This window comes from Cannabis sativa, chromosome 6 (genome assembly GCF_029168945.1).
Source record: "Cannabis sativa cultivar Pink pepper isolate KNU-18-1 chromosome 6, ASM2916894v1, whole genome shotgun sequence".
In the NCBI taxonomy this organism is placed as follows: domain Eukaryota; kingdom Viridiplantae; phylum Streptophyta; class Magnoliopsida; order Rosales; family Cannabaceae; genus Cannabis; species Cannabis sativa.
The window spans coordinates 47,347,074-47,371,470 of record NC_083606.1 but is presented as its reverse complement, the minus strand read 5'-3'; the positions used below and the strand labels follow the sequence as shown (position 1 = coordinate 47,371,470).

The following is a 24,397-nucleotide window of genomic DNA, read 5'->3' as shown; positions in this document are numbered from 1 at the left end:
GTGAGAACGGTAAAGAAATCCCATCTCGATGTAGATCATCTATATAGAGGATCTTTAAATCAGAATAAGATTATAACAATGGTTAAATGAGATAGTATATTGATATCGAGGAACATACAATATGCTCTATATAAGTCTGAGAGTGCAATTCTAAGTTCTAAGAGTGGATTCAACGAAGAATTAATAAGTAGGAATTTACTTAGTAAATTTGGTTCACTTATTGGAAGCTCAGCATATAGATCCATGGTCTCCATTCTAGTTGAGAACATTCTGCTTGTAAGACTCATTATTTCATTCGTGATTGATCAATTATAATTCTAAAGTTAGACTATGTCTAAATTTTATGAATTTTCACTAAGCAGGGGTGAAATTGTAAAGAAAAGAGTTTCTAGGTTTATTTATTTATTAATGGACTTTATATGTCTAATTAATAATTAAATTAAATGACAATATTATTTAATAATCTATTTTAGTTATTAAATAATTAGTTTTGGCATTTAAAAGCTTAGAATTGGAAAATTGGCGTTTTTGAGAAAATAGAGATAAAATTTGATAAAACTGCAAAATTAAGTGAGGCCCAATAACACACCATGGCCGGCCACTTAAATAGGTTTTTCAAATTAATATTTTCATTATTTTAATGCCAAATAAATCCTAACCTAAACCTAGTAGTTGCCTATAAATAGAAAGTGATGGCTCAGTAAAATGATAAGTTTTCAATAACCTTTTCTGACAGAAATTTCTCTCTTCAGAAAAACTGAGCCTTCCCCACTTTCTATACCTTGGCCAAAACCCTCTCTCCTCTTTTCTCCTTCATCTATTTCGACCCTAGTGAAAGAGTAAGTGCCCACACACAGCAACCAGTAACTCAATCATAGATTGGAAGACTGTGAAGGATCAAACTTGAAGAAGAAGGACATTCGGGCTCAGATCTTGATTATACTCTGCTACAGAAAGGATACAACGGTTAGAGATCTGAGTGGAGGGAGACATTAATTCTGCTGCATCAATGTAAGGTTTTCTTAACTTTATATGTGTTTAATTTATCGTTTTAGTAAGTTCATATTTAGGGTGTTTAAACAACATACTTGTGAGTAGATCTAAGATCGTGGTAAAATAATATTCCAACAATTCCACCATTGAGCAGAAAAAGAGAACTTTCCTACCAATAGGAAGTTCAAGGCAAAATAAAAGGTTTCATGGAAACCAAGGTAAAGGGGGATGTCAGACTTATTCCTATCCCGAGTGCCCACGCTGCAAGAAACATCATCACGAGACTTGCAACCGCTTGCTTTCAGTGCGGATCTGTGGGACACCTAAAGAAAGATTGTCCCCAATTGAAGAAAGAGGAACTCAAGCTAAAAGCTAAACCCGCGCCAGCACGTGTTTTTGCTATTACTCAAGCAGATGCTGCCACCAGCCCTTCAGTGGTCACAGGTTAGCTTCTCATCAATGGCATTACTTTTACTATTTTATTTGATTCGGGTGCTACGCGCTCATATGTTGCAGTAAGAGTTCTTAATCAACTCGGTGGGCCTTGTGAGGTTTTTGAGATGGGATTTGGAACCCTGTTGCCCTATGGGGAACTAATTATCTCAAGGAAGTAGGTTAATCCGGTGTTAATCAGGATTGAGGGTAGAGAATTGTGTGCCAATCTAGTGGAGTTACCATTGGCCGAGTTTGACATCATACTAGGAATGGAGTTTTTGTCCAAGTATTCTGCTAGTATTGATTGCAAACGAAAAATTGTAATTTTTCAATCGGAGAATGAGGAACCATTTGTTTTTGTTGGTTCAGTTCAAGGCTCTCGTGTTCCTGGAATCTCTGCATTGAAGGCTAGGGATTTACTATGTAGTGGATGTGTCGGATTCCTAGATATTGTAGTTGACTCCAGTAAACCTGTGTTACTTGGAGCCGAGGAAGTCAAAGTAGTTAAGGAATTTCTGGATTTATTTCCTAAGGAATTACTAGGGTTACCACCTCAGCGAGAGATAAACTTTGTTATTGATCTCATACCTAGAGCAGAACATGTCTCAAAGGTGCCTTACCTAATGGTACCTACAGAATTGAAAGAACTAAAGATACAACTCTAAGGAATGTTGGATCTAGGGTTCACTTGACCTAGTGTGTCACCTTGGGGAGCTCCAGTTCTGTTTGTAAAGAGGAAGGATGGGACCCTTCGAATGTGTATTGACTACCGGGAGTTGAACAAGTTAACTATTAAAAATAAATACCCTTTGCCTAGAATTGACGATCTGTTTGATCAAATTCAAGGAAAAATGGTATTTTCTAAGATTGACTTCAAGTCTGGTTATCATCAATTGAGAATCTGGGAAGAAGATATTCCGAAGACAGCTTTTCGAACTAGGTATGGTCATTATGAGTTCCTAGTTAGTTCATTCGGGTTGACAAATGCTCCGGTAACCTTTATGGATCTCATGAATAGGGTATTCAAGGATGTCCTCGATACCTTTGTAATTGTATTTATCGATGATATTCTTGTGTACTCTCGGTCGGAAGCAAAACATGAACAACATCTTCGTATGGTTCTGCAACAACTCAGAGATCACAAACTCTATGCGAAATTCAAGAAGTGTGAGTTTTGGCTGTCCCAAGTATCTTTTCTGGGACATATTTTTGGGAAAGGTGGAATTATGGTGCACCTAGGAAAGGTTGAAGCAGTGAAGAATTGGCCTAGACCGAAAACAGTTACTGAAGTGCAAAGTTTTCTCGGTTTGGCAGGTTACTATCGACGGTTTGTAGAAGGATTTTCAAAAATTGCAATGCCATTATCTTAATTGACTAGAAAGAATCAGCGGTTTATATGTAGTGTACTGTGATGCTTCTAGATAGGGTTTAGGCTGCGTGTTGATGCAAGTAGATAAAGTTATAGCTTATGCTTCACGGCTATTAAAAGATTATGAGCAGCGCTATCCAACTAATGATTTGGAACTTGTAGCAATGGTGTTTGCCTTGAAAATTTGGCGACACTACTTATACAGAGAGCAATGTGAAATCTATACCGACCACAAAAGTCTCAAGTACTTTTTCACTCAGAAAGATCTGAACATGAGACAAAGAAGGTGGTTGGAATTGGTGAAATATTATGATTGTGAAATCTTGTATCACCCCGGGAAGGCAAATGTTGTGGCAGATACCCTGAGTCGGAAAGGACCTGATCAGACTTTCAACATGGTAATGATTTCTCCTCAGTTAGCCTTGGATATGTCTAGGGCAAATATTGAGTTTGTGACTGGGAAATTGCATAATCTAGCGTTGCAATCAGACTTATTGGAAAGGATTAAAAAGGCACAACTAGAAGACCCTAAAGTGCTTAAAACTCAAGAAGATGTCTTAGCGGGCAAAGCTAAGGACTTTTTGATTTCTAACAGTGGGATGTTGTTGTTTAAACCTCGAGTGTGTGTTCTAGGTAACATTGAGCTTAAGAAAGAAATTCTGGATGAAGCTCACACTACCCCTTACTCACTACATCCGGGAACAACCAAGATGTATCAAGATTTGAAGCCCTATTTCTGGTGGTACGGAGTGAAAAGGGATGTGGTGGAATTATGTGACCAAGTACCTAACCTGCCAGCAAATTAAAGCGAAACAGCATCGACTAGTAGGATTACTTCAGCCATTATCCCTTCCAGAATGGAAGTGGAAGGATATCGCGATGGATTTTGTGGCTGGTTTGCCCAGGACTACAGGAATGCACGACTCAGTTTGGGTTGTAGTGGATCACTTTACAAAGTCAGCGCATTTCTTGCCTGTAAAGGTAACATATATAGTAGATCAATATGCTGACTTGTATGTGAAAGAGATTGTTCGCCTTCATGGGGTACCAAACTCTATTGTCTCAGATAGAGACCCTAAATTTACCTTAAAGTTTTGGGTGAGTTTACAAAAGGCCATGGGCACTAGTTTGAAGTTCAGTACGACCTTTCATCCTCAAAACGACGGGCAGTCTAAGCGAACAATTCAAATACTTGAAGACCTCCTGTGAGCTTGTGTTATGGATTTTGGGGTTCATGGAGTAAATATTTGCCTCTGATTGAGTTCTCTTACAATAATAGTTACCAAAGTACCATAGGAATGGCTTCCTATGAGCTATTATATGGTAGAAAATGTCACTCCCCAATTCGTTGGGATGAAACAGAAGAAATGAAATATTTAGGCCCTGAGTTGGTCCAAAAGACAAATGAGGCAATACATAAGATTAAAGTGTGAATGCTTGCTTCGCGGAGCAGGCAGAAGAGTTATGCAGATCCCAAGCGCCGAGATATTACATTTCAGTCGGGAGACCATATCTTCCTGCGTGTATCACCACTAAAAGGAATCGGGCGCTTCGGAAAGAAAGGCAAGTTGAGTCCTAGATTCATAGGAACTTTTGAAATACTTGAGAAGATTTGACAAGTTGCTTATAGACTAGCCTTGCCTCCATCATTGTTAGCGGTACATAATGTATTTCATGTTTCGATGTTAAGGAAGTATGTGTCTGAACCTATACATATCTTGAGCTTTGAAGCATTGGAATTACAACCAGACCTGTCTTATGATGAACAACAAGTGCAAATTCTTGATAGAAAAGAGAAAGTCCTTCGAAGCAAAATCATAGCATTGGTTGAAGTGCTCTAGAGAAATAGTAAAGTGGAAGAAGCCACTTGGGAATTGGTGTCTTACATGAGGACTCAACATCCAGGGTTGTTCAAGTTATATTTCAAGGACGAAATCCTTTTAATGGGGAGATAATTGTAGCGACCGGAATATTTAAATATAGATTAGTGAGATTATAAGTGTTAATTTTATTATTATTATCATTAATATTGAAATTTTTATGTCAATGATTATGTTAAATGTAAAATATGATATCTCTGTAATTTTAGCTCACCGACGATGGAAAATGCAATGGCGGATATTTTAGTCACTTGAGGAAATATAGAATTTGGTAATGTTAGAATATATGTCATGTAAGCTAATGGTTGGTGTTGGCGGGGTTGTGGTTCTGGACAATTTTACCCCTAAGCCGATTTTTGGTTTAGGTTTAGTGATGGGGGTAATTTAGTAATTTACTTTTATTTAATTGGGTGTCTTCACCTTATTTTGACTGCTGCCCCTTCGATTAAATAAAGGTTAATTAGTAACCTTTTATGATTCTTGTTGGAGGATTAAGTAAATAGAAAGAAAAGGGGGGCTCCATCACTCTTCTTCCTCCTCTTCCTTGTTCGGCCAGCAGGAACCACCAACCTAGGGTTGAGTTTTCTTCCAATTTCAAAAGCTATTAGGTGTAGTTTTGAAGATTTGATCTGAGGTAAAACCCTAAGCTTGTTCTATTATGAGTTTATGATGTTCTTTTGAAGGTTTTGTTAGGTTAAGGATGATTTTGATGAACTTGCTTATGTATTGATAATTTTCGGTTAGGGTTAGTTTTAGTAGGTCTTAGATGAAGTTTTAAGATTGTTGGAGTTATTTTTTGATGGTAATTTGTGGGTTTGGTCAAGTTTGAGTTCATGGAGCTCAAACTTGACTTAACCATTGCATGTTGAGTTTTGTTTTGTTTTTCTTGCTACTGTTGTGTGGGATTTGTTTTAGAATGTATTTTCAGGTGTTCTGGAAGGTATGGTTGCGTTTGGGAAAGATTTGGACGAGTTGTGCAATTTTTGGGGTTCGCTGGTGTAAACCGGTCCACCAGTTCTACAAGGTATGTAAAACCAGTTAACCGGTTTACATGCCAGGACCCCAAAATCTCAATTTCTCCGAATCTGTGTTATTTTCCGAGCATGGTTTGGTTTTCCTTAGTATTTGGGGTGAAACTACATTGAATGTGTCATTAAGATTACCCTAGGTTTTGAGTTAGGGCTTTGGTTAAGTTGTTCAAGTAATTTACTTAATTGTATTATGTGACTTAGGACCTCCGTTTAAGCTCAAGGATTTTCCATTCAAGTCGACCGCCACGCTTGAATCTTGAACGAGGTAAGATAGCATAAATAATATGTATAACCGATTGTATGCTTGTGTTAATTGTTTACACTACTAACACTAATGGAAATGTGATTTAAGAGTGTTAGTATTATAAGATATTCTAATCATCATAGTGTTACCAACACAAGTACTAGGGAAGGTACGTCCTGCATGTGGTACATTCTTAGTATCTCCTGGGAGTACAGTGAAGACCCTACCAACACAAGTATAGAGTTGGTACTTTAGTGCATATGATACAATGGTCGTACGTCTATTAAGAACGTTCTTAACCATTTGGTGAACTCAGTTTATGAGTTCAGAGCGGCTAATATAAAGCCGCTAGAGCATTGCTTTCATATATGTTATGCATATCTTACTGAGTCTATTGACTCACCAGTTGCTACCTTGTGTAGGTAAAGGGAAAGCTACGTTGGAGGAGCAGTGAGTTAGAGCTTGGAGATGATTGTGCATATGGTGGCAGTGCAACCTGGAGGGTTTCGGTTTTATAACATTTTGATTTGCCCTATATTTTGTTAAAAAAAAATATATATTACCTAACTTTATATGGTTAATGTAATTTGCAACTGTGTTTAAATCTCGGGATCCCGATCTATATGCTTATATAGTTATAATATTATAAAAATTAGCTTTTGGGTTTAGTAAGTTTTCAAACACGGGCGTTACATAAACTTTTTGGTATTTTCTAGATATATTTAATTTAATAAGAAAATTAATATTTAAGTTTATTTTATTCTAGACACTTAAATTTGATATTTTTCTTAAGAGATTTAATTAAATAGGATAATTATATTTATGTTAAAAATTAATTTATTTAATTTTAGACCAACATAAATTAAATTTATTTTTCCTGTTTTATTTTATTTTATTTTAATGAAGAATTTTGAAATACATTAGATTTTGAATTTTGTCGTATATATTTATAGAAAATTAAATTTGAGTTGAAAATTAATTTTGGACCAAATTAAATTAAGTAATTTTCATAATATTTATTGGAAACTTAATACTAAGGATGAAAAATATTTTTTTTTTATTTTTCAGATCATTGGCAGTTAGCTTATCAGCTTCCATTTTGACTGCATCAGCTCTAACAAGATCTGGAGGCCTTCTTTTTTGACGGACCGGAGTTGCATCCTCATGGATGTTTAAAGAAAAAAAGATGGTATCAGATGCTAACTGCCATGTACACCGATTGGGTCAAAACATTATAATAATTTCTTGCGCTTTGTTGATTCCCCTTAATGGTGTCGAAGCATCTATTATCACATGGTAACTTCAAACATAGGTGTTAGATGGAGGTCACGGCACGAAAGTCCACCAAAGTTAGTCGGCCCAATATGGCATTGTAAGTTGTGGGACAGTCAACTATCACCAAGGGTGAGTGCTTAAATGCACTATCCTCGTTGTCTCCCTTGAGGGTGATTAACATTTTTATTTTTCCCAGGGGCATCAAGGCATTGCCATTAAAGCCGTGTAATTGCATATGGCATGGAGTTAAGTGTGCCTTAGTGAGTGTAATTGCTTGGAATGAAAACTTAAACAAGATATTAACAGAACTTCCATTGTCAACCAGGATCATGCAAACTCTCTTTGTTGGCAATTTGTGCATCGATCTCCAATGGATTGTTACGAGGGAAACAAACATTTTTACCATCATCTTTGCTGAATGTTATCGGAAGATTCATCATCCTCAGACGCTTCGCGGGAGACTACACCAACACACACACTTCCCCTTCTCCACTTCCTTTAAGTATATCTTTGGTGCATTACGGGTACTTCGAACGAGATGGGGTCCACCAAATATAGTTGCAACGTGCCCATCCATAGGTGGTGGAGCTATCTCACAAGGATATGGGGTTCCTGGTCTAGGAGCCAACATTGTTACTCCAATCGAAGTTGGTGGAGTAGGTAGGAAGAGTAGGTAAAGATGTTCCCTGAGCTTGAGGGCACAGAACCCCCTGCGAAGGAGTTATGGTGCCCTGCTATTTGGGAAGCATCATGTGTCTTTTGACTACCCCCTGTCTGAGATAAATAATTGGAATGCGGACCCATTACTCCAAGTGTGCAGATTGTACCAACAGCTCAATCTCATCTTTTAGGTACTCACACGCATTCGTAGTGTGACCCTTTTCGTTGTGATACTTAAATTGGTTGCTTTGGTCTCGCCTATTCCTTCTGCCATTTGACATGCGTAGGGGCTTTCGATAATGGACCATATTGCATGTCTCTTTGTAGACCTTCTCCTGAGTGTCTATAAAGCTTGTATATTCGGTATATTTTGGATCATAGTCTTTCCTGGGTTTCTTCAATGAATCATTTTGATTGTGGCTCTCTCCTCCCCCTTTTCCTTGTGAATGCCCAACACTTGAATTCGAGACTTTAGATTTAGATTGTCTGGGAACTACACTGCATCCAGTATGTGCTGCCCCGTACCTAGAGAAATGGGTCTGCGTAGGGACAAGGCTAGATGCGGTAGGTCCATAGACATTTGGAGAGAACTGAGATTGGGGAAGCGATAAGGCTAGGGAAGGAGTCTGAGAGGCAAAACTTAGAGTGGCTGTTGTAGGTGTTGGTGCTGGAGGAACTCTGAATGCTTGAATATAATCATCTTCCAGGTTAGTTATGCTTTGAGCTTTGAACATAAACTCGCTCAATGTTTCAGCCTTATTCCTTTGCATCTCCCCCTATAGCAAGGAACCTATAGCCCATCCTGATTGGAGAGCCATTAGCTTCAAGTCATCGCTGACCTTATTTTAGTTGCTGCCTCCATCATTCTTTGAATGAAGGCTTTCAAACATTCAATGGGTTGCTAGTTGACATTTGTGTTGGGATTTATTTTACCAGGATCTTAGATCTACTCACAAGTATGTTTATTAACATCCTAAATATGAACTTTCTAAAAACGATAAATTAAACACATATAAAGTTTAAGAAACCTTACATTGGGTGCAGCGGAATAATATGACTCCTTCCGTTCAGATATCTAGCCCTTGATTCCTTTCTGTAGCAGAGCATTATCAATATCTGAACCTGGATCTCTTTCTCTGAATCTTTGATGCTGAAACTCCTTTGCTGATGATCTTTCTTCACGATCTTCCTCACTATGATTGAGGTATCACTTGATGTGTGTGGGCACTACTCTAATCACTAAGGATTTCGAAATTCAAAGGAAGAAGAAGAGAGAGAGTGGTCAGCTAAAGATAGGGAGAGAGAAGGCTCAGTTTTTTTCTGATTCAGAAAGTCTGAAGAAAAGTGTCTATTTTTCTGAAGCCTTCACTATCTATTTATAGCATTCCACTAGGGTTAGATTTGAATTATATGACATTAAAATAATGAAAAAATCAATTTAAAATAGCTACAAAGGTGGCCGGCCATGCCTTTAATGGATTGGGCCTTGGGCTTTGCAATTTTGCAATTTTAACACCTTTTGTATCTGATTTTCTCAAAAATGCCAATTTCCTAATTCAATCATTTAAATGCCAATTCTAACTATTTAATAACTATAAATAATTATTAAATAATATTGTCATTTATCATATTTATTAATTGAACCATACAAAGTATCATAATTAACAAATATGCCCCTATAAACTCTTTCTTTACAATTTCGCCCTTACTTAGTGAAAAATTCACAAATAGACATAGTCTAATTTGAGAATTATAATTGATTAATCAAAACCAATTACATGAGTCTTACAAGCAATATTATCTCAACTAGTGGGGGGACCATGGGTCTATATAACCGAGCTTCCAATAAGTAGATCAAGAATTTAGCACTAAAATTCACTAACTTATTAATTCTTCGTTGAATCCACGCATAGAACTTAGAATTGCACTCTCAGTATATAGAATGCTCTATATGTTCCACCATATAGACACATCATTAGTTATCCATTGTTATAATCCTAATGTGATTAATGATCCTCTATATGAATGATCTACATTGTAAAGGGATTAAATTACCGTTACACCCTACAATGTATTTATTCCTTAAAACACTTGATCCCGTATAAATGATATTTCAGCTAATGTGAAATGAGTACTCCACCATTTATGTTCGTTTGGTCAAGCTCGAAGGAGATCATCCTTTGCTTACTATTCGCCAGATAGAAGCTACAGATTCCATGTTTATGATAGCGCTCCCACTCAATTGCACTACCGTGTTCCCAAAATGTACGTATCACCCTGACCTAAAAGTAGGCTTAACTAACAAATCAAAGAACACGAATAGCCTCTCGAGATTGAGCCTAATCATATCAGGATTAAGATCATTTGATCTAGGATCAACTAGGCGATATTGACTTGAATAGATATTACGGTAAGTTTAATTAAATCTAAGTCAAAGTTCAATATCGGTCCCTTCCGATGCATACTCCATGCATCCAACCTGAGCTTTACTTTAACCAATGCTCTGGAAAGAACATAGCACTTCTCTAAATGCAAGTAAACTCTGTTGTAGATTATCATATCAGTAAAACCCTATGTCTGATAAATCTAGGAAACTTTATTCACATAGTCATGTTTACTTTCCAATGTGTTGACGGCACAATAAACAGGATCAAGTATGTGAAAAGGGTTTCAGATGAATTTATACATTATGTACATATAATCATGAAATAAATCATGTGAACCATGCAACATTAAATGTTATTTCTTATCTATATTAATAAGCAAATCTGATTATATTGAAATGAGTTTTATTTAGGGCATAAAACCCAACAAACTCCCACTTGCACTAATATAAAACAAAAAGTGTGTTTCAAATAATCTCAACACCTTGATATACAAATCAAGTGTAGTAGTAGTAAACTCCTCGTAATAGGATCTGAAAGGTTGAATTAACCACAATCTTTTCTCCACCATTACTCTTCCTTAATCACAAAATCATTGATAATGTGAAATTCCTCTCTATATGTCTACTCTCTTGGGATACTGGATTCTATACCCTTGGCAACTACTTTGGTTAATCAGGAAATTAACACTAGTAGTTTAAGGCAATTTGGAATGATGCCAAAAATGTATAGAACTTTCCTTAGACTGAATAAGTACCTTTCCTGCAACTTTAACATTCAGTCTCTCTCTGGTAGACCTAGAGACTTCAGATAGGTTTTTACACTTCTCCAAAATCACTATTCCACCCCCAGAGTAACCACCATCTTATCAGAAAGATTTACTAGCACAAAGGCAAATTTCGAAATCTGATATGGTGTAGTCTAAGAGTTTTAAACACAGCCTTATGGACTAACATATAGTTCCTCTTCTTTATCTTAAGATTTACTTGATTGTCTTCCAATGTTCTTCTCCTGGATTAATCTGATACCTACTCATTACTCCCACTCAAGAGCAGGTGTCTGGTCTAAGGCATACAAAAGCATATCTAAGACCTCTCACTGTTGATATAAGAAATTCTTTGATGGCTTTATCTTTTCTGGAATAGTTAAGACTTTTCCTTAGATAAATAAAATCTATACCTAAGAAGTTGTGAAGCTTCTACAGATTGCCATTAGAAAGAAAATGCTTCAGCATCTTACTAAAGTAAGTTGCTTGCATTAGAGTAAGTAATTACCAGGTATACCACAAGCCATAGGTTTAGATAAACTTAAACCTATAATACTAGGAACAGGAAGTTTTGTTAAGTCCATTGAATGGACTTATAAACGAAAATTTCCTTTTATGTCCTTGTAATAGAAAACTTTAAGTTATTCCACGCGAATGGATCAAACCATAGTTCTTTTGGCTTTCTTCTTAGTTTCTTATCTTGACAATCCATTACTTGTTTAAACTCACAATGGATTTTAATCACTAGTGTCTCCCAAGTCATAAGAAGGTGAGTTCCTAGAAACTCTCCCACTACGACAAGGTACCATGAATTATGTCTAAGAAAAACTAAATGGTATTAACCTCTTTGGTTGTGACAAGACAACAGAGGCAGTGGGATCATCATATGTAAGATGATAGAACACTTTTGGAATCAAGAATTAAATATCTCCTTTATTTGCTACTTGTTTTTCAGACTTAGTCATTTTCTTAGAAAAGTAGTATTTGTTTGAACAAACACTTTCTTATCTATTGACAATGGGATGGTCCACCCCTAATCACTTAGAATAGCTAACAAACCATGGTTAACAGTTCTAGCTTTTCTTAAGATTTTGATTAGGTCATCCATGAATCTAGTAATGATTTACACTAAGTATATAACCATTACATCATTCTGAAATTGTATTACCATAGAAGGAATTAGGCAACAACTAGTAACTAATCATCAACATGCAACTCGAAATTTCTGGGGAGGTAAGTTTGGATATAATTCAAAAATCAAATTAATGATCTTTGAACTGCATATCTACTAACTATTTCTCCACCCCTATCAGTTCGCATGATCTTTAACCACTTACCTTAATGGTTTTAACCATTGCTAGAAATTAATGAAATTTTTTAAACATTTCAAATTTCTTTCTAAAAGGTATAATCTAGAGTTATCGCTTGAAGAATACAACGAAAAACTCATATCCACCCCTGAATGTACATCCATCTGCGAATGAGATGAACTACTTTCAGTGGATATAGGCATATTAACTCTTTGCAGAGATTGATCTTGTCAAATCCACTATGAACAAGATACAAATGCCATAGATTAATGAAAAATGTGGTTGAGTCTTTTGATGATTTAGGTTTAGTTACATCAAAGAGTTCTGCAAGTGGATCCTGGTCACAGAATACCTAACTCATATTCCATACAGTTTTAATCCATTAATAGAAGATGGATATTAAACACTTGAGAAAGTGTAACTGTATTGTATTTTGGAATTAGAAATATAAGAAAATTTCTGTTTGGATTCTAAAATTAAAGTCAAAGACTTAAATTTATACCAAATATTATGAGTAATTCTATCTTGGACCACCACTACTAATACAAACTCTAAGTCAGATTTGCCCATACAAGTAGGAGATTTCTAAGATTGAGGATTTATATCAATTGGGAATAGAATTTTGAGATTATAATCATATGCGTCATATAAAATGACATGAAATGATTTATAGACCATTCATCCAATGATATGTTTTTAAAGCTAATTCGAAATGAATAAGCTAAGAGGAATCAGGATAATTTCGTTTAAAATAAGAATCCAACGATGCTTCGATTAGCGAAAGTCAAAGTAATCTTATTTATACAATCTTCTTGTTTCATATCGTAAAAATACTAGTCTAAGGTGTCATCAATTGATGAACAGCTAGATGTCGCATATACAATATTTATCTTTCGAGATCTAACACTATTATGTATGTCTAATGGTGAAAATCCACTAGGGATTTATCTCATTAGATAAACAAGCCAAGTTAGACCAACAATGAAGATTCGAAATTAAACTACAACTTAATAACAGAAAATAACAAGGTTCAATATAAATTCATACACAATTCAGAAATTATAAGCATATAGCAAATAGGAATGACAAGTGAAAATACTAAAACTTACAATCCTAAATAATTTCCAAGGTTTTCAACAAACTGATATCAGTGTCCCGTTTAGGCGAGAGTCAAAGCTACCATTCATTGAATAGAGTTTTCAGCTCGTCTAAAATGTTAAACATTCTAGCAACCTTTTATTCGATCAAGATTGGAATTCAGCGTTGTCCCGTTTAGGCGAGAGTCAAGGCAATTCTATCTTATGAGCTTCCACCATTGTTTCATAATTTGCAAGTCAAGTATGGTCGCCACCATTAGGGTGATCCATACCATACAAAACACTTACAAACTACTTATCATGCGAGGTTAAACGGTGCGAAATTGCTAATGAACGTTCCTCCATTAGGGAGGATTACTCACTAAAACAAACGCGGTGTAAAACCCACAATGGAGATCGAATGTCTCTAGATAATAAAGCTCATTATTTAAAAGGAGTTGTATTTTCATTTATTCTCTTTATTTATTCTATTTATTTTAAATATATATTTATTGAATTAAAATTTCCAATTTAGAATAAAAAATTCCAAATATAAATTTTAATTTAATATTTATAAATTTTACTTAGATGGATATGAAAATAACATGAATTATTTCCATCTTAGTAATAATTTCCAATAAATATTTAGAAAAATATTCAATTTAAGTTGTTACAAAATTAATTTAAATTAATTTACAACTCAAATTTAATTTTCTATAAATATATATTGCATTTCAAAAAATTAAACTATATAAGAATACAATTTTCGAAAAATGCATATTAAAATAAAAAATAAATCCTGGAAAAATTATTCTAATTTAATGTTGGCCCAAAATTAATTAATAAAATTAATTTACAACGAAAAATATAATTTTCCTATTTAATTAAATATATATAAGAAAAATTTCAAATATTTAAGTATGATGATGAAAATCAACTTAAATATTAATTTTTTATTTAATTAAATACACTAGAAAAATACTTCAAGCAAAAATATCATCTATCTAGATTTTCCTTTGACTAATTAATTTAATTTCTAATAATATACTTTAATTCAATTTATTTTAAATTAATCAATAAATGAAAAAATCATTGATTTAAGTTGATCCAAGAATTAATTAAAATAAATAATTAATTTACAACTTAATCTATTTCTCAAAGATAAGATTCGAAATTCTAGCATTTAAGAAATGCAATTTCAAAAATTGATTAATAAAATAAAGAAAAAATATATTTTGAAAATTATTTAAATTTAGTTGAAATATTAAATTTCAACTAAAAATAATTTTCTATTTAATTAAATGTCATGAAAAAGAAATATTTAAGTATGATGATAAAATCAACTTAGATATTTAATTTTCAAATTAATTAAATGTATTAAATTCAAGAAATAAATAATTAAGTGTAGAGAATGCTTAATTATTAATCTCTAGTTTAATACTAGGAAAAAAATATACTTAAAATAAATTGTACCAAAATTAATTATTTAAATAATTAATTTCACAATGTATAATATTTTCCTATTTAATATTAGAAATAATAAGTAGTCTAGAAATAACTATCTAGAAAATATCTTATTTGACTAAGTATCTTTTCCACAAAATTTGAAAAAATATCTAATTTAAGTTGTATTAGAAAAAATCTAGAACTTAAATATTTTTCAAACTTAAATTTAATTAAATATCAAAAATTAAGTTGTTACCACTTAATTTGAAAATATTCCATTTTAAGTTAATATTCGAAAAGATATTAACTTAAAAAATATCTAAAGAATCTTAATAACCAATGCCTAAAATTCCTCAACTTAATTTTCAAATTTTAAATCCAAAAGATATTCAGATTTAAGTTGGTTAGTTGAAGATAACTAAATATCAACTTAAATAGGAATATTTAATGAAAAATTTAAATTAAGCTCCAGAAAGAATCTAGATGGTTATAATTCTATATTTAATTAAATACAAGAAAATACATATAGTTTAGCTTAGAATAAAAAATTCTTTAAACTATATTTTTCTTAAATTAATTTCAAAATAAATGAAATTAATTATGTTGTTAATCAATTTTATTAGGTTAAACTAGTGTAATTAACCTAGTACAGTTGTTCAAATCAGGCAAATGGGCCTTCACAATTGGGGTGGTTTGTGTGAGGGGGTGCTGGGTTCAGTATATCGTACCCACTTCTATGGCTCCCAACTCTCACACAAGGCCCAAAAGAGAGGAATTTAACCTTAAAAAGAACAACTGTTATTAATTGAATAAGCCCAAAACTAAATGGGCCTAAATAAAATCTATCAATGACTATGACATTTTATTTAGCAACATTAACCTATATGCATCTATAATAAAATTAAACACATAGGCTCACACAGGCACACTTTGGATGGGTCCTATCATGTTGCTAGGTCATACACAGATGAAAGAAGATTGTAAATATACCTGTTACAAATTATTATCTTGACCAAGGGAGCCATCAAATCATTAGATCTGTCAAAAAGTAACCATGGCTATTTGCAATCAAGTAATAATAGGTTTTAAAAACTTACACATAAGCTAAAACCACATACTCCCTCAACAAGGTTAGCTGGATAGTTGGAAGTGGGATTTATTTAATTTTAAATAAATAATTTCGAAAAATAAATAATTAAAAAAAATATTTAATTAATTTCGAAAATAAAGTTTAAAAAAAAATTAATTTCGGAAATAAAAAAAATTTAAATTTCGACATTTTAAAAAAAAATTAAAATTAAACCTACTATTTTGAAAAATTAGGTTTCAACCAACCTAAATATCATTTCAAAATTTGCTAACTACTTTTAAAAATTAAATGTTATTTTAAAAATAAAAATTAAATAAAAATTAGAAAAGATAAATGAAATATCTTTTCAGATTTTAAATTTAATTTAAATAAATAAAATAACAAAATTTAAAAGTTAGCACAATATCTTATATCTATTTAAAATTACATGATTATAAATATCTTACTTTAAATTTAAATAAGGTCAAAATATCTAAAAAGATTTAAAAAAAAACTTAAAAGATAAGATATAATTAAAAACATCTTAAAAGATAAGATATTTTAAAAAATATCTTAAAAGATTTTATAAATATCTTATAAAATCTGACCTTAAATTTAAAAAAAAAATAAGATATAATCAAATTTAAAAATAAGATAGATTTTTAAGCAAGAAGATAGATACTAATTCTATTCAAATTCAAATTTCACTAATATCTTGAATTAAATTTAAAAAATATTAAATTAATTCAAAATGATAATTAGAATTGAATTAGGAATAGTAATAGTATAAATACAAAACTATACAAAAAATTGGAAGTTAATTCCATGAAAAAGCATGAAAAATCGAAGAAAAACAAAAAAATTCGAAACTGTACGGACAGATTTGCGATCGCAGGAAAATATCAGCACAGCCCCGATTTTTTCAAATCTTCAAAAAATCATAACTAATTCAAATAAAATCCAAATTAAGTTCTGTAAAAGGCTAACTTGCTTAATTTTTTCCATAGTATCAAATAAAAATAATTCCAGAGATAAAATCGCAATTATTTTTCACGAAAATTTCACAAACATCAATCAATCATCAAATAACACTCAATACAACATGATATCATCCAAAGAACATACAAACAATCGTTTTAAAGTCCAAATTTCTTGCAAGTAAATCAATTACCATGGCTCTGAGGCCAGTTGTTGGGATTTATTTTACCAGGATCTTAGATCTACTCACAAGTATGTTTATTAACATCCTAAATATGAACTTTCTAAAAACGATAAATTAAACACATATAAAGTTTAAGAAACCTTACATTGGGTGCAGCGGGATAATATGACTCCTTCCGTTCAGATATCTAGCCCTTGATTCCTTTCTGTAGCAGAGCATTATCAATATCTGAACCTGGATCTCTTTCTCTGAATCTTTGATGCTGAAACTCCTTTGTTGAAGATCTTTCTTCACGATCTTCCTCACTATGATTGAGGTATCACTTGATGTGTGTTGGAACTACTCTAATCACTAAGGATTTCGAAATTCAAAGGAAGAAGAAGAGAGAGAGTGGTCAGCTAAAGATAGGGAGAGAGAAGGCTCAGTTTTTTTCTGATTCAGAAAGTCTGAAGAAAAGTGTCTATTTTTCTGAAGCCTTCACTATCTATTTATAGCATTCCACTAGGGTTAGATTTGAATTATATGGCATTAAAATAATGAAAAAATCAATTTAAAATAGCTACAAAGGTGGCCAGCCATGCCTTTAATGGATTGGGCCTTGGGCTTTGCAATTTTGCAATTTTAACACCTTTTGTATCTGATTTTCTCAAAAATGCCAATTTCCTAATTCAATCATTTAAATGCCAATTCTAACTATTTAATAACTATAAATAATTATTAAATAATATTGTCATTTATCATATTTATTAATTGAACCATACAAAGTATCATAATTAACAAATATGCCCCTATAAACTCTTTCTTTACAATTTCGCTCTTACTTAGTGAAAAATTCACAAATAGACATAGTCTAATTTGAGAATTATAATTGATTAATCAAAACCAATTACATGAGTCTTACAAGCAATATTATCTCAACTAGTGGGGGGACCATGGGTCTATATAACCGAGCTTCCAATAAGTAGATCAAGAATTTAGCACTAAAATTCACTAACTTATTAATTCTTCGTTGAATGCACGCATAGAACTTAGAATTGCACTCTCAGTATATAGAATGCTCTATATGTTCCACCATATAGACACATCATTAGTTATCCATTGTTATAATCCTAATGTGATCAATGATCCTCTATATGAATGATCTACATTGTAAAGGGATTAAATTACCGTTACACCCTACAATGTATTTATTCCTTAAAACACTTGACCCCGTATAAATGATATTTCAGCTAATGTGAAATGAGTACTCCACCATTTATGTTCGTTTGGTCAAGCTCGAAGGAGATCATCCTTTGCTTACTATTCGCCAGATAGAAGCTATAGATTCCATGTTTATGATAGCGCTCCCACTCAATTGCACTACCGTGTTCCCAAAATGTACGTATCACCCTGACCTAAAAGTAGGCTTAACTAACAAATTAAAGAACACGAATAGCCTCTCGAGATTGAGCCTAATCATATCAGGATTAAGATCATTTGATCTAGGATCAACTAGGCGATATTGACTTGAATAGATATTACGGTAAGTTTAATTAAATCTAAGTCAAAGTTCAATATCGGTCCCTTCCGATGCATACTCCATGCATCCAACCTAAGCTTTACTTTAACCAATGCTCTGGAAAGAACATAGCACTTCTCCAAATGCAAGTAAACTCTGTTGTAGATTATCATATCAGTAAAACCCTATGTCTGATAAATCTAGGAAACTTTATTCACATAGTCATGTTTACTTTCCAATGTGTTGACGACACAATAAACAGGATCAAGTATGTGAAAAGGGTTTCAGATGAATTTATACATTATGTACATATAATCATGAAATAAATCATGTGAACCATGCAACATTAAATGTTATTTCTGATCTATATTAATAAGCAAATCTGATTATATTGAAATGAGTTTTATTTAGGGCATAAAACCCAACAATTTGTTAAAGAACCAACTTCTATTGCGAGATGCGGACTGCAGATCCTTCAAGCAGTTCATTGATCCCAGAGCCAGCCGCTTCCACTAATATTCCGCGGACTTGGTAAAATTCAGGTAAAAACATAGGCATTTAGCATCATTACTAACGCGAGCAACTTGCATCACCTGTATTTGGCCAAGTGTGTTTGCGGATCGATTCTTCCCTCATATAACTCTATGTGCAGCATCTTGAAGTTTTTGAGAAGAGGGGTTTCTGCGATCCTTTTGACACAAGGATTTGGCTCTTCATCCTTGGAATCCGATAACGCTCCACTTTGCTTTTTTACGAACTTTGTTAGGGCGGGGATTTGCTCTTCCATTCTTTTGGCATCAATTTTCGAAAGGTCACACCCCCTTAGCTTGTCTGGCAGATGATTCCTTAGGTCACCCACAGTAACCTTGGCTTTTCACTCTTGTACCTTCTGTACTTCGCGTCTAACTGTCATTGCAAATCCACAGTACACCAACTATCCCTAGAATGACTAAGAGCAGTCCTTCCATCCTGATTGACGAAATCACTTTGGGGATCCACACACCCCCTGAGCCTGGGAACCTCCATCGCCCATCTTTTTGGTGTAGCCCTGCTTCGAGGGTTAGAAGGGCATCCAAGCCCGAAGGCGATGGTGGCCTTCTGTGTCCTCGAGGGTTGTTCGACTAGTAGCGCATCCCTCTGACAAGCTTTAGGGACAGTTATGCATGAGGGTTCTCCTAGTTTACCCTTACCCTTATTCATACGGGGGTTCTGGGTTCCTGCGTTAGCTTACGTCTGGGCTTGATCTTTAGCTACTTCTTCTACAGACGGTACCCCGTCTGTTCCAATCAGACCATTCAACTTATTCTGCAGTTGCTCCGTGGTCTTTTCATTTTATAAGTGAGTTGTTGTTCTTTCATTAGGGCTGTCTGCATTGCGGCTAGCTATTTAGCTACCTGTACCATGTTAGGGTCATGCTTGTAATACAAGCTATTTTTATAATATCCATCTTTATTGCAGTCGTCGTCCTCCTCCTCGTAAGTCTCGGTGTACTGGTCATCTCGATGACCTTCTCTAACATTTTTGTCATTTGTTTCTGGATTCCCAGCAGTGGTACCTTTATTTGGGTTCTTAGTTGCAGCTACGCCTTCCCTACCATCTTTTACATGCACGCCAGCCGCCCGAGAGGCACCTTCCTCCATCACCGCATCCAATGGAGGTCTTTTGCTAGAGTTTTGGCACGTCTTTACCATGATAAGATGGCGACGAATGCAACCAAGCTTCCTTCAACTCTCAATTAATGCACCAAAATATTTATCGAATTTTTCAAAAACTAAACATTTTGAGAGAATAAAGGAAATAATAAGCGATAAATAGTATGAACAATAGGTTTTTACGTGGTTCAGGGGTTAATGATCCTTGGTCCACGAGTCAATATAATGGCCTCTTAGGGCGGATTTCACAAGATTAAAATGTGTTACAGTGTAGCAAATTTGTATTGAGAGAAATATAGCTAGGTATTCCCGCAAGGTGATGGCTGATAAAAGAAGTCCCCCTCCTCTTCAAAAGAACAAGGATATATATAGGCACACATGGGTGAAAGGGCTTTTCTTAACCTACCTACGGTTTTGTCCTATACACGTTGCTAAGGCTGGTACTGTAGAAAAGATGATCAGACCATCCACTTGTAGGAATCTTCTTCATCGTACAGTTTAGAGTGACTGATGAGGACCCTTGTACAATCTAGGACACGTGTTGTACAAAGGTCTCTCCTTTACGAAATAGTCTCTACACAGGTCGTTGGGCCAAAACCGTGCTCGAAGGTACATACGCGCACTACCATGGGATGGCACAGGGGACAAGATCTGATCTCATGTTAGAAAAAGGTGTAACCGTCTTTGGAGCCCCATTTCGTAAGGAGTTGACGTTTCCCTGACCTCCAGAACTTGTATCGCTAAAGGAGACTACTCCTGAAAGCTCTTACCTCTAAATGACTTCTGGGTCTGGGAGTAATTTCTCGTAATTCTCTTAGGTGCCCTGTGCGAAAATTGTGTTCCTACCTTGATCGTGCCACGAGTCTGGTACAGGAAAATTTAGATAACATCAATTGAAAAGGGAATGTAGTGCAGATAGCGTACAAGGTCTTTTACTAATTAATATATAATTTCTTTCTATTTTGTTTTGCAAGCTAAGAGCAACCCGTACTCAATTGACGAGATAAATCTTCTGGGTGATCAGTGGATTGAATACGTTTGAGCACAGGCGATGCGACAAGGGCTGTTACGATGATAAGTTTCTATTATTATTTATACTTTGCACTATAACCAGTTACTTTCATATAACTAATGAGTAAGTAAGTTAGAGTACGTAGTTTGTATATATTTCAGTTTTTGTTCATTTTCAATTTATGTTTATACTTTACCCTAACTAATTACTGACATTATATAATTAATAACAATTAATTCATGGAACAGAGAAATAGCAAAAAAAATTATTTTTTCCCTTTTTTGTTTTGCAACAAAATGACTTGCAAAAACTGTCGCTAAAAAATAAGAAATTTATAATTAAACTGAAAACTTTACTATAAGCGATGTTTTAAAATCGTACCAATAAAACTATAGGTAACAGTTTAAAATCCTGGCTTATAGTATAGGCCACAGTTTTAAACCGTAGCCTATACTATATATAGGCCAAAGTTTTAAATTGTCGCCTATAGTGCTCACTATAAGCATACTATTTTCCCAACTGTTTTCAATTGTGGTCTATTCTACCCAGTGTTCGCGACGTTTGTATAGACGACGATTTTATGGATTGTCGAGAATTCCTTACCCGACAATGTAAAACTAACAAAAATTTAGAGTTTTTTAGTAGTCCATTTTGGTGAGACGCGGTGACCTACGCAAATTAAGCCTTTTTTAGTAGTGAGTACCCACTTTTTCCTGACAATTTAAAACACTCATTTAATTTTATTAGCCACGGTCCCCGAAGAAAAATGTTTTGTGGACCCACGAGAGTAGTGGTTTTGTAGTAATGATTTTTAATCCCTTTTATGGTTTTTATTTTTAAGTTCTACTTTATATTTTTATTTTTTAAAAATATATTTTGTCTTGTAGTGCTTTTTATATTTTTTTACTTATATTTCACCTTGTTCATAGCTTTGAATTTATAGTTTAATAGTAATATTTCATCTTTTTTATGATTAAAAAGAAAAACCAATAGGATAAGTTTATAGAACATACCCTAAAGGGTTGAGGTTACCACATTGGACAAGAAAATGGACATGAATTTTTGACAAATTAAGGATCAGGATCCAGGAAAGTCTTATAGAAATTGTTCACTTGTGTGATGGACAGGAATTATACACGAATATTACAAAACAATTAATTAAAGTACAAGATAAAATGATGATCATCGATTAAAAAATGCAATGAATTGGAAAAATAACTAATTTTATAGTAGTGGCTTGAAGAGGAACTTGCAATCACATAGGTATATAACGACGCTCGTACGACAAAGAAAGCCAGCTCGCTCTTCCCGTAGTGGATTCTATAAGCGAGAAAGATATGAATTGACTGGGAAGTAGGACACTACCAATGGTGATTTAGATGCCTTAATATTGGCCGACTTATTAATACTCTTCCCTTCCCCTAATTTCTGCTTGAAATTTTCCACGACGATATCCGAGACTGCTCTAGAGGAAGAAACTTGAAAACAGCTTAAGAAGCGTGACAAAAGAGCCATATTGCTTAACCAACCTAGATTGTGAATATTAATTTGAAAGACTAGCTACAGTATATTAAAAGTGGATTTATTAGAAAGTATTGTGTTTTGTGAATTTTGATGTGTATTTATATGGTGCTGCTGATTAATTATAGTTAGTTTGCTTATATTCTTGGTGAGCAAGGAATGGAAGGGGGAAAGACCGAACAATTTTGGGAAGCTTCATTAGATGCTTTGACTGCCCTTACACATGTACACCTTCCGTGTTTTGAAATTATTACATTTTTCTTGGATGGTCGTTGTGTAGTTGTCATTCTCATATTTTGATTTTTTTCAACTTTCTTGGAATGAACAATGTGAATTTTTTTTTGAATGCGGGTCCCACTATATTCAAAGTATATAGTCATATAGTAATAAAATAGAGAAATGTTAAAAGTCACAACTCTTAAGTGTTACTATTGATCTAACTATTACTAACCAATCGTAAAACGGTATATCTAGAGATGCTAATCACGTACCCAATAACAATGCTCTAATAAAATATCTACTATCATTTTACCTTCACTTACTACATTTCTATTTCCTTTCAGAGAAAAAAAAACTACATTTCTATTTTTATTAAAAGAAAAACATCTCTTTTGTTTTGTTTCTTGTATACTAGGACTCCTATAAGGTACAATTAACCCTAAAATCTCGTAGGGTGTCATATAAGGTAGTTACAAACTAATAGGTCATACCTTACAAGAATTTTAGAAGGTTAATTTAATGATTGGAATAATTTTTCAAATGGCATTGGTATAAAATGTAAATATTTGTTGTTGATGGAACTTTAACAACACCAAAATAAGTAATGTAATAATATAAGGAGAATATATGCGAGTACTCAACTTCGAGAGGCGAGTATTCAAACTAAGGACACAAAATACTGAATAGAAACTGGAAATATAAAGAACACAAGAGAGTATAGTGGTGTAGTCAGATCACACTCTACTTAGTCCACTGTTGCAAGGATTTCTATCTTGTTTTCATTTCACGTTGGATCACTCCTTTATATACAAAGCAAGTGTCATTTGATTTACACGAAGATTGAATTCATTATCAATCCGTTTATATATTGAATTTCAATAATTAAACTAAACAACATAAACATAATAAATGAAGGACAGTTTCAGCTTAATTCACTAAATACAACAACGTATGCGACTTCTATAGTGCGGGTTGGCTGTTCATATCCTTGCATAAGCTCGCAGGCGTAAGATGCATTTGAGACTAGTCGAGTCTAAGATGTCTGCGTCCTGTTCAAGTCGCTTATACAGACATCTGTAGTAAGTTGATAACCTAAGGCATGCGAGCTCTTATCACGTTATCGAGGTTATTGGGTCATCTGGACCATCTCGCAGAGTAAAGACTCGATCTCTACAATTCGTAGGAGGATCTCGAGAATTCTCGCATATATCCTGGTATGCGCGAGTCTTCAACCGTTCCTTGGTCCTACACTTTGTGAGCCATTCGAATGCGACTAGACTCGGTCATGGTAGCATCATCTCGCTAAATCTAGTCTAGACGAGGTTCATACTCGAGGGGTCACTCAATGACATCTCACCTTTCCTCGAGGAGAGTGAGTACACGTGTGATTTTCAT

General features: G+C 34.0%; 1 protein-coding gene across 1 annotated transcript; it reads left to right on the top strand.

Moving 5' to 3' along the window:
• Positions 1–2,429: 2,429 nt before the first annotated feature.
• On the top strand, positions 2,430–2,798 carry LOC133039275 (uncharacterized mitochondrial protein AtMg00860-like). The gene has a single exon (XM_061118129.1). The coding sequence runs from the start codon at positions 2,430–2,432 to the stop codon at positions 2,796–2,798; it is 369 nt and encodes a 122-aa protein (XP_060974112.1).
• Positions 2,799–24,397: the final 21,599 nt, after the last annotated feature.

Coding starts and splice junctions, on each gene's coding strand:
- LOC133039275 (XM_061118129.1), top strand. CDS start 2,430: ATGGATCTCATGAATAGGGTATTCAAGGATGTCCTCGATACCTTTGTA.